At 44.1% G+C, this 12,126-nt stretch overlaps 1 protein-coding gene across 4 annotated transcripts in view; it reads right to left on the bottom strand.

The window, feature by feature from the left end:
* Positions 1-12,126, bottom strand: part of STX8 (syntaxin 8) — a 255,090-nt gene that overhangs the window by 221,133 nt on the left and 21,831 nt on the right. For all 4 annotated transcript variants that reach the window (XM_028124955.1, XM_028124957.2, XM_088027971.1 and 1 more), the window contains exon 4: positions 11,087-11,197. In XM_028124955.1, coding sequence (XP_027980756.1) covers positions 11,087-11,197 — 111 coding nt within the window. The remainder of the gene's footprint in view (positions 1-11,086; positions 11,198-12,126) is intronic.

The following is a 12,126-nucleotide window of genomic DNA, read 5'->3' as shown; positions in this document are numbered from 1 at the left end:
ATTGGGGAGGGTATGTGCTACGGTGAGCGCTGTGAATTGTGCAAGACTGTTGAATCACAGACCTGTACTTCTGAAACAAATAACGCAACATATTTTAAGAAGAAAGAAAAAGAAGAAGATAGCAGGAGAGGAAGAATGAAGGGGAGTAAGTCAGAGGGGGAGACGAACCATGAGAGATGATGGACTCTGAAAAACAAACTGAGGGTTCTAGAGGGGAGGAGGGTAGGGGGATGGGTTAGCCTGGTGATGGGTATTAAAGAGGGCACATTCTGCATGGAGCACTGGGTGTTATGCACAAACAATGAATCATGGAACACTACATCAAAAACAAAGGATGTAATATATGGTGATTAATATAACAATAAAAAAATAAAAAAAAAAAACAGAAAAGTCATTAAGCGTACAGCTCAAAGATAATTTGCGGAGCAAACACCCCCAGTTGATCACCACCCTGGCAAGAAACAGAGCACCGAAGAACACCAGGCTATCTTGTGCCCCCTTCTTACTCACTGCTTCCCGCAAAGGGACCCACTTTTGCGATTTGTAATAGTATAAGGAAATTCTGCCTTTACGGGAAGGGGATCTTACAATATGTGGTCTTAAGTCAGACTCATTCTGCTCAACGTGATGTTTGTGAGATTCATCCATCGTATGGCATGCAGCTTTATAGATTTTCTGCGTGGTATCACTGTATAAATATGCCATCATGTATTTACCCACCAGAGTGTAGGTGTTCACTGAGCTGTTTAGAGGTAGGAATAATAATAATGCTGCTTTACACGGTCTTAAACATGCTTTTGTACAACTCAGTTTTAGGAGATACAGTCAAGCGGTTTTCCAAAGCGGTTGCAGAATTGAGAGGGAGTTTCACCAGCAGGGTGTGAGAATTCCAGCCACTCCACATCCAGCAACACTTGACCCATCTGCCATTTTAATTCCCGCCATTCTGTTAGGTGCGATGGCCTGGTATCATGCTTTTTCTTCACACTTTCCCGATAACTAGTTAAGTCACACATCTTTTCCTATGCTCACCAGCAACTGGGCATCCTCTTTTGTGATGTCCAAATTCTAGTCTTCTGCCTCCTTTTCCTAATGGGTTGTCAGTCATTTTCTTAAATTATAGGAGTTCTTTATATATTCTGGATACAACTCCGGTGTCAGATATATGCAACGCAAATACAGACTCTCATTCTGTGGCTTGTCTTTCATGCTTTGTGGTATCTCTTGATAAACAAAATTCCTTATTTTAAGGAGGTTCAACTTATCGTGTGTTTCTTTCATGTTAAATGCTCTATGTGTCCTATAAGAAATGCTTGCCCATCCCAATGTCATAAAGACATTCTCCTATGTTTTCTCCTATAAGCTCTCATTTCACCTTTCACATTAGATCTACAATCCTTTTGGTACTGATCTTTATGGAGAGTGATGCAAAGGCTAAGATTCTTTTCCTTCCATATGCATATCTAGTTGATCTAACATTATTTATTGAAGAGACTGTCTTTTCTCCACTACACTGCAGTGCACCTTTGTCATGAGTCAAATGGCAATATGTGTGTAGACTCTGTATTGTTCCACTGGCTTATCTGCCCTTGTGCCCACATCATAATACAGCTTTATGGCAAGTCCTGATAACTGATAACGTGAGCCCTCATGCCTTTTGTTCTTCAAAATTGCCTTGGCTTTTCCTGGTTCTTTTAAATGCCATATAAAGTTTAGAATCATCTTCTTAAATGACAAAAAGAAAAAACAACTGGCTGGGGACTCTAAATGGGTCTGTTCTGAACCTACAGGTCAATCTTGAGAGAGCCGACATCTTTACAATATTGAGTCTTCCAATCCCTGAACATGGTATACCTTGTAATTTTTCCTTAATTTCTCTAAACAATGTTATAATTTTGAGTGTAGAGGTTTCATACACCTTTCATTTGACTTATTCCTACATATTTCATGTTTTTAATGTTATAATAAATGGCATCTTACAATTTTTTATTTGATAGTTCTTTGTTGTCCAGCTTTCAAAACCTTCTGAGGAGAGAAGTTACCAGGTTACTGCTGCTAACCTGTTTGTGGACAGACTACGTTCATTTCACGGGGTATCACAGGGTAGCTTTGTCGACTTGATCAACAGCGTGGGATTGCAATGACTAATATTGATTCACATCTCAAGGTCTTTAGATTCACTTGCTTGATCAGTCATCCAAATGGATAATCTTTCTTTCCACTCAGTATCTATTTGGAAGTCAGGCTGCTGACAGAGTTCCTTTCCTATCCCATGGAGAGAAAAAAAAAATCTGGACTAAAATGACTACAGAGGTCCATTTGAGTGATCCTCAGTCTTCTGAGTATAACCACCACCAAAAAACTTTGAATAGCTACTCTGTCAGGTTCTGAGACACTTTCGAGACTTATGAGTATTAGTTTAAACATTATACTTCATAATCTCCAAGATATCCTGTGGAGCTGAAAAGACAGTGCAGAGAGTCAAGACTCTCTCAAGAGCACATTATACTATAATTCCTATTAAAAATAAGAGGTGAGAGGGAGATTGGAGGTTTGTGTGTGTGTGTATGCGCACACGTGTGTGTGTGTGTGTGTGTGTATGTGCACGCCCTTGTAAATATGTAGAATCTCTCTGGAAGGACACGTTAAAAAACTGTTAGAAGTGGTTGCCTCTGGGGAAGAAATGAGGAACTTCATATCTGTTGAAGTGGGAGGGAGCTCCAATTTTCATTGATTACTCTTTTGTACACTTTGGGTGTTTATGACATAATGCACCACTTTTAGATTAAGTTTATATTTTTAAAAATTCTGTCAGTTCCCACAAACCACAGGAATATCTCAAAGTATCAACATTTTGGCCTAACCCTTCAACCAAACTGCCTCCTCCACAAAAGGAGTCACAAAAGCCACTGTCATGTGACATACTCAGTTTTTCTCCCCAAGGAAACATGGTCACTATACACACTGCATGGCTGCTTATCGGACCAGTAGTTAATACAGAAAAAAAAAATGTACCAAGCCAATATATATTCCAGACTTTTCAGGTCAGTCCCTACTCCAAATACTCTCTCTTGTCATATGAGGTATCAGTCCACGCATCGAATTAACCTATTGCATTTCTCCAGAATGTGGAGACGAGCTCAGAAGCTATTACCTCCCAAACGAAGAGTTACACAATAACTGACATAAAATGCACGAGATCATCTGTCTGCAGAAGAAACCAGCTCTATAAAACTACACAAATGTGTCACTATAAGAACCGTGTTGAACTTCAAAAGCATATCTCCTAAACCTCTTCAGGCAGACAGGTGGTAGCGGTAAATATCCCAGCTTCCTTAAAAAGGGAATTGAAGGTTTAAAGTGATTATCTAAGTTCCACATGAACTTAAATAAAATCACCCAGAAGGCCAGTGAGCTACCACTTCTTAGGGACTTCAGGAACAGGAGAAGAACAGGAGATGAAGGTCCTTAGTGCAGTCACAGAACTCGAGAACCTTCCATGTCCAGGGTCAGAGGACACTTCGAGATGTAGTGAGTTAGCGCTGCTGGAAAAGCTGTGGGGGGAGGGTTGATGCAGTCACTATGGCTTGCCTTCCCAACTTCGCTAAGTCTCTTCTCACTTCTTATCAGAACCTTGATTCTGTTCGAGGCTCCACTGCTCGGGGAACATGAGCCCATCCTCAGTTTCAGCTCAGGGATACGTGTCTCCTGGGCAGACCTAAGCCAATCATGTCAACTCCATTCTTCCATGGTTTTTGGCATAACCTAGCATGTGATGCAAGCCCAGTCTAGTTCTCTCTTGAGCCAGTTTATCGATTGGGAAGCTTCCAGAAACTGCTTCCTTTCTCTTAAAAACAAACAAATATAACTGGAAAATATAAGAGAATCAACAGAAAGTCTAGAAGCAATCAGAGCAGTAAGAGTGGTTATGATATTAATAGCTTATATGTTAATATTAATATTAATAACTAATATGTTAATATATTAATATGATATTAATAGTATGAACAGCTTCCATATAAACGACAACCAAAAAGCATGATGGCGTGAAAAAGTGAATTTGAAACCACCAAAAACAAAAAATACCTAAAAATACCTTAAACCAGAAATGTGTACAGCTCACTTGAAGACATTCTGAAAGCCCTGAAAGACAGCTTGGCCCAACGGAGACATGTTCCTGGAGAGGGAGAGTCAACACTATAAAGGGTTTCAAGATTTTATGGAATGCCAATTTTAAAAAAGTGATTTTTCCCTTTTTAAAACCTTTTTAGGTTTAACCCCTTTTTAAAAACCAGGTTAGCTGATTCTAGAATTCATGTTTAAAAAAAAAAATCAAAACTCTAAAAACAGAAGTATAATGACAGGAGGCGAGCCCAATCATGTTATTAAAACGTACAATAAAGCCTCGAGAGTAAAGGTGCTAGCACGTGAGTAGTCAGAGAGAGACCCCAGAACACACCACAAAGTCCAGAAACAGATCCAAACACACACAGATGTATGATATCACAAAGCCCATCATCTCAAAATTTGTGAAAGTGGATTATTTGGTAAAAAAACGTCAGTCAAAAAAATAGGGTAGCCAAGTAGGGAAAAAAAGTGGGATTCGTATTCTTCACCAAATTAAATTCCAAGTGGATCAAGTATTTAATGGTTATAAAATAAGAGCCCGAGAATACTAAAGAGAAACACAGGAGAATTTCCTGATCACCTTGGTTCATTAAATTATATATAGTAACTACATAAAACTCCACTAAGAAAGAACTATCTTCATATATTAGATAGGAATAGGAAACCAAAGTTTATTAACACCATCTCTGGGGCAGACTGTATGGAAATAGGCACTCACATGAATGGCTAGGTTAGGTCTAAACTGGTTCTGTGAGAGTTACAAGAGCGTACGCCCTCTGATCCAGTCTTCCTACTTATAAGAACCTATCTAGAGACAGACTTCCCCACATGTGAACTCCCTTCAGTGTAAGGTTATTCACCAACATCTTTTTGTAGTAGAAAAAAGTATATGCATTAAGTATATATGCATACATCTAAAATATATGTGTAATTGACTGGAAACAATACACACATCTGTTAACAGGAAGCTAGTTGAAGAAATTATGGTACATGCATATAATGAAATATTATAAGGCTATATAAAAACGAATGACAAATCTGCTGGTTTGGGAAGCTCTCTAATATATTTGATTGGGTGACCGTTAGTGTGGTAGAATGGTATGTATCATTAGTATAAAAGACAGAGGGAAATAAGGAAACATATTCATATTTGCTGGTATACGCTTAAGAGAACTTTGTAAGGATCTGCCCACAATTTTTAACAGTGATACTTAGGTCCAGAAGTGGGGAATGTAGCGGGAGGGAGGCTTGTCCCCAAATCCTGTTAAATGCTTTTTAAATTTCTCAGCCGTGTGAACATATTACTTATGCAGGTACGCATTCTTTACCTACTTCCTACTTCTAGAAAAGTAGGTTGCTCGTGTGTTAATAATAACTTGAAGCAACGTAAAATATAAGCCAATGACTCTTTAGGAAAGATACAAGTCATCCTTCTTATAACTCAGGCTTTGAATTGAAATAAAACTTTCAGTGACTTAAAATGGGGGAGGGATGCTTTTAATGTAAAATTTCATGTAGATTTTTCTTTCGCTCCCCCGCTCCCCGGCTTCCCATATGGTGACACTGACATGAAATACAAACTGGAGGTGTCATACTTTTTTTTAACAGCTCAAAGAGAGATATCTGAAATCAAGTGTAAAGTTCACACTCGAAGAAAATGTGAACATTCCATTATCATCGTTATTCTTTTGATTTTAGCAATCGGTCTGCTTATTCATATGCCATTCCTGACACACATCTACCATCTCGACATCTAAATAACTTCCTATTTCCTATAATCCTCAATATAGTTGGTGGTGTGAGGATTAAAGTTTAGCCAATTAGCCACCCACTACAGCTGAGTTAATCACATAATCTTTGAGATGCTCACCAAGCAGTGGAGTATGCAAGGATTTTTTTTTTTTCCCCTCTCTACAGACAAAGATTTAACTAATTGTGAGACTCAACAATGCTCTCAGATATAAAGGGCAGCAGGATTTTAAATCAGAAGCTGTGTCACTGCTTTCTAAGTCACGGCTTATCTTCTGAGAGACATTGTTACCCAGAGACTTCTTTAACAAGTTTCCAAATGCCCTAAATTAGTCAACCATTGCTTATTTAGACTGCGGTCGTACCTCAAGGTTTACTGCTTTCGAATAATGACCAGCTAATCCGTAAGGTACAACTAAGATTCCATCACATGACAGCTCCGCATTCAAGGGCGTGATTGCCACATTAATGTCTGGTTCAAGGAAATGCTAATCCAAACTGAGGTCTGACAATCCTCTCCTCTCCTTAATAAGGCCACATATGAGGAGGAAGGGAAAAGAGGAGGAAGGGGAGGGGGACCCCTGGGAGAAAGGAGGCTAAGGGTTCGGGTGTGGGCAAGAGAGGAGTGGGGGTCACACAAAGGAAACCGGAAGCGGGGGGGGGTCCACGTGATCTCGTGCTCTGGCTGCCGGTTATCATGGGGCTTCGAGATACTGATGAGCAGATTCACCCCAAATCTGCCACGGGGAGCGCGCCGTGGTGGCATTAATGACAAACTGTGCACAGAGAGTGCATCTACCACATGCTTAAGTTCTGATAAGGCTTTCTGGCCAATGTTATTTCTGTAGGTCGCGACCTAAGGCGCAGGCATGTGCCCCCACCCAGCCCCCAGCCCCCACCCCCAAGTGACAAAGCGACCTGCAGTGACAGAAAGGATGACAGAAGCAAACAAAAACGTTGGAGGAATCTAGAGATCAGAGAAGTAGAAACAACGCTGGAGAAGCCCAGAACCAGGAATCAGCCATGGGGAGGACTGAATCAGAGAAACTGACTGGCAGAGAAGGAAATGGGGTTTCTCCAAAGACAGAGCTGAACAGCCCCAGTATCAGGCATGACCAGGCATCCTGACAGTCAGGAGGCAAGAGGACAAGCTGCACTGTGAACCCAAACTGCTCATGTCTACATCCGAACTCAGATCCTCAGAAGGCTATTACAGAAAGAATTATTAGGGTTTGAGAAGTTGGGGAGGGCTGGGGAGGCCTCAAGTGTGGGGGTCAGGGGTACAGAGGGCAAAAATAACACTCTGACGTAGGCAGGTGAGTGAAATCAAAGACCGGAAACTCTGACTTCCAACCTAAGACAATGACTTCTAGCACAGACTCTGACATCCTTTCATTCATACGCTCACCAAGATACTTATTTCCTGCCTCGGACACAGGTGCTGTCCTCCCTGACGAGTTGGGTCAGTGCCATCTGGGTGCCCCTTTCATGCTCCACAAGCAGATTTCCCTACAAATACTTGAGACTGCTTTTATCTAGCATGCATCCTCTCATTGGCCAGATCCTCCTGGAGTGTCTATGGGACTCGCATTTTGGGACTGAGTTCTGGGCTGAATTGTGTCCCCACAAACATTTCGATGTTGGAAGTGCGAACCCCTAGTACATACCTCAGGACGCAACAATATCTGGAGACGGGTTCTTTCGAGAGATAATTAAATGAAAATGAGGCCGTTGGGGTGGGCCATGATCCAGCACGACTGGTACCTTTAGAGGGAGTTTGGACACTGGCCCACACACAGAGGGACAACCACATGAAGTCAGCCAACCACAAGCCCAGGATCGAGGCCTAGAACAGACCCTGTGTCACCGCCCTCAGAAGGAACCACCCTGCCCATGACTCCTGGATCTGGACTTCCAGCCTCTAGAACTGTGAGCAAAGACATCCGGGGTAGTTAAGCCCCCCCAGTGTGTTGGTGCCCTGTTGCAGCAGCTCTAGCAAACTCCTACAGACAGGTGTGTATGCACACGTTCCTGCTAGGACAGGTACGGTGAGTCGAAAGCAATCCCGGCCCGACAGGGATTCATCAACAATTCACCTTCCAGGCCACCTAGCATTACCTCTCCTCGGTTTACCTGCACTTACCGTCTCCATGGAGGTTTCTCACTCTCAGCTAGCCCCGTGGCACCTGGACCGGACCGTTCTATCCATTCTGTTCTAGCCATCCCTACCTTCTTCAAATCACCCCTCAGGAGTCACATCTCTGCCGCTTTTAAAAGAATTCTTCTGGAAGCTTATTCTGAACTGTTCTAGACTACTGCTCCTGAGCAAGCAAACAAGACGCAACAATATACGTGCTCCCCTCAGTCTCATCTTGAGAGCATGAGCATAATCAGCCTGGCTGGTTACCTCAGTGATTTCAAACCCCCAGGGCTTTGGTCATCACTGCTTTGTGGTCCCTCCTCAGTGTGGCCTCTCTGTCCCCATGCCACCCCATGCCACCCCAACCGTTCCCCTACAAGCAACAGCTTTAGGCCCACCGTGTGGATCAGCCTTAGGCCAAGGAAGAGGCAGTCATAGTAGGACTTCAGACGTCTTGCCCAAAACACCTCTGCCACCGATCCACCGACTACTCTAAAATTCTCCCATCCGTCAATTTACTTGGGGCCCAAGAGGCTTCAGGTGACAAACCTCCAGAAGATAAGTCACTGCCATCCATGGATTCCGTGGCTAGAGTGCATGTGTGACCATTTGCTAGTGAGATAACGAGCAGCAAGCCGGGCACTGAGGAAAGGGGACATGACGAGATTTGGAAAGGGGAGAATGAGCTGGAACAAGACTGGTCAGTCAGGGAGGCCAGGGATGGGACAGGAGCCCTCCAGGGTTGGGGAGGGGGGAGGGAGGCAGCAGGGTGAGCTTCCTCCTGGCCCCACGGCAGAACGAGGCGCCAGGAAGAACATCTTCTATTTGTAAAGGTTTTGGAGTTCACAAAGCCCTTCACATACTGATCAGCTCACCTGGTCCTCACGACAATGAAAGAGAAGCAGCAAACATATCCGCACTTCAAGGTCAATGATTTTGAAGCCAAGATGGCTGGGAGACCAGCAAGCCACAGAGCTGAGTCCTGATGCCGGGTCCCGCCCTGCTCGAGGGACAAGGGTGAAGAGTTCTCAACTGAAGACGCTCACATCTGGGTGAAACCCCAACTCTGACACTGATTGGTTTTAGAATCTTGTGCAAGTGACCTGACCCCTCCAGATCTCAGTTTCTCTAGCATAAAATGGACAGATGCGCTAAAGATCTCCCGAGCAAATACGCAGGCGGAGCTCAGCAGGGTGCCCGGCACCCCGAAAGCACACAGCAGATGTGAGCCAGCAGCCTCACACCAGACTAACTCAACCCTGCAAGGAAACGGTCCTGACACGTGTACGTCTTTTCTCTTCTCTGTCTCTCTCCTCCCTTTGTATTGTTTTCACAAGCCTCTTGGGTGACTTGGATGCCAAGTGCCACCCTTAAGAACAAAGGAGACAGAGCCGTGTTTCTCAGATTGTAAGGGGCATGCAAATCACCTGAGGATCTTGTTAAAAATGCAGATTCAGGGGCGCCTGGCTGGCTCAGTGGGTAGAGCATGTGACTCTTAACCTCAGGGTCCTGAGTTCAAGCCCCATGCTGGGCGTGTAGCCTATTTAAAATAAAATTTTTTAAAAATGCAGATCCAGAAGGTCAGGCAAGGGGTCTGAGATTCTGCATTTCTAACACGCTCCCGGGTGGTGCGGACACCTCTGCGCAGGTCACACTTTACATAACAAGGATGTGGAGAGCATCATGGGAGAGAAGACGGGTGACGAGCAAGAGGGGGACTAGAAAATCCACAAAACCCATGAAGACCTAGTACACGCAGTGGCCCCCTCGGCATCTTTACATGACATAATGAAGAGCAATAAGCAGAGCCTGACACACGGCAAACTCTTGCCGAGGGGTAACTATCACCGTCCGTCGTGATCACGGCCTCTATGACCACAAAGCAGGGGTGTGTAGATGCCCCCCATCACCTGTGCACTTGACTCTGTCTCCTGAGTATGCCTCAGTTCACCTTCTGGACTACAAAGACCTCTTCCTCAAGGTAAAGGCCCTTCTTGACAGATGGCACTCACTCTGCCTAGGGATCCCCTTGCTCATGTGGCCCTGGACCGCCGCCACTGCCGCCAGAGAAACATCCTGCCCACCCGAGGCTTCTCACAAACCCTGCCCAGGACAGGTTAAAAACGCTGATCACATGCTCCGGAGAGCTCTCAGGAGGACAGGAAATTGTTTTATCCTCCTCAGCTTGCCCCAGGGCAGTGGTCTGTAATCCTGGCAGCTGCCTATGGACCTCACCTGGGACCCTCCTTCCCCGACGTCCAGCCCCGATTTAATTGTCTGAGGTGGGGCCTAGGAACGTGTGGCCGAAGGTCAAACACCATTGCCCTTGGGAAGCCACGTTATTCCTGACCAGGAACTCGGCAGAAACGAGCTCCTCTCCAGAATGAAAGCATCATCCCTAGCGGGGAAGAGGAAGGGAAGCAAGTTTCTACCCTAAGTTCATTTCCTTCTGTGATGGTTCCCACAGAGGAGCTCTGGAAGCAGGGGGGAAGGCCAGTTCTAAAGATGTAACCATACAGGGTTCGTTAACCCCAAACCTGGAAAGCTGGACGGCTTCTCCTGGTCTTCCAACAGAAGTGGGTACAGAGCGACCATCAACCGCGTTGGCATGTGAATCACTCCCGGGCACAGAATAGACAAGAATCCACCTGCCCCACTCCCCTACCTTCGTGAGCCACAGATGACAAGTCTTACTAGGACACAGCTTTCCAACGTGCCAGTGGAAAAACAAAACACCTCTTTTCCGCCACAGATGAGTACATGACTTCAGGAGTTTAAAAGACAGCTCACATAGCAGAAAGCAACTGAAGAATGGCAAGGGAGATTTGCTGACATCGTCTGTACTCTCCCCAGACATTCTTCCCTCAGGATGAGATTCGGCTGAACCCACCCGGTTTACTAAATCTAGAACATTAAAGAACCCCAAACAGAAAAAAAAAGATAGTCAAACACTACAAAGGAGCTGAGTACATTTTACTAGTTAAATTAAGAAGTTGAGGAAACAAATCTGTAATCTCTGCAAACACATCTTCACCCATCACGTAATCCCTGTAAATGAAAGCATCCTACCTGATGAGATCTGGTTCTGCACCCTCGTTCTTAAAGGATGCCACAAGTAGTCTCTCTCGAGTTACAAGTTCATCCAGCAGGTTCTGTCTTCGGTCTCCTTCAAGCTGTGTTCTGCAGGCATCTCGTTAAGGTCCAACGGTGGGTGGATTACCTCAGTTTACCTACTCTGTTATTAAGTGAGCTCTCCCAGTCAGCTGTGACCATTACAGACTCTAAACAATAGTGGCCAGAAGAGATCTGAACTGTTCTTCTCCTCCTGCTACTCTGACCTTCAACACTGCAGACCTTCCAAGAAAAGGACCTTGACAGAACCACAGCAGGGTTCTGAAACACACCCACCACTGAGAAATACAGCAGGTAGAAATTATCTTCCTCCCAGCGACCAACACTGAAATGATTATTCCTGTCAGCAGAGCCATCTGACTCGGATTCCTTGGGTTTCAAGTTATAGGTGCCAGGGTTCGAGGGTGTTTTCCTAGACATTAGTACCCTTACTCTGTAAAGAAGGAAAGAGGTTCTCTATATTGCCTTCTTTCTTCCATGTTAACGCCTATTAACACACTAGGTTTTGTAAAGTGCTACTCTATGTGACAGATTTGCTCTAAAAGGAGCTCCCTTTGGTTCATTACTTAAATACACGGCATGATATTTAACTCTAAAGACAATTACAAAGAAAGAATTGGATTTCAATGAGTTATTCTAGCAAGCGTGTTAAACCAGGAGTCCAAAGCCTATAGTCTTGCTTTGACCAATATCTATGATCCTGAATCCCCTTTTTGGATCTCCATTTCTTTACATGCAACGCCAGATAACAGATAATCTCTAACACCTTCTCCAGCACAATTCATGAGTTATAGCTAAAAAAATAAATCGGGGCTAAATCCAGAGTTTTCTGCACTGGCTTTCTTGAAGCAAGCTAAGTAAGTTCTTCTAGGCTGAGAGAGTGTGTATGTGTTTGTGTGTGCACGCGTGCATGTTTAAAAACAAAATAAAATGTTCAAGGAAAAAGATTTCTGCTGTAAAAAGAACCAGGGGAGAAA

Source organism: Eumetopias jubatus, unplaced genomic scaffold, assembly GCF_037043125.1.
Source record: "Eumetopias jubatus isolate StellerSeaLion01/CBP00866 unplaced genomic scaffold, mEumJub1_p1.0 scaffold_10, whole genome shotgun sequence".
Classification (NCBI taxonomy): Eukaryota; Metazoa; Chordata; class Mammalia; order Carnivora; family Otariidae; genus Eumetopias; species Eumetopias jubatus.
Note: the sequence above shows the minus strand (reverse complement) of the source record. Positions and strands in the feature narration are given on the sequence as shown.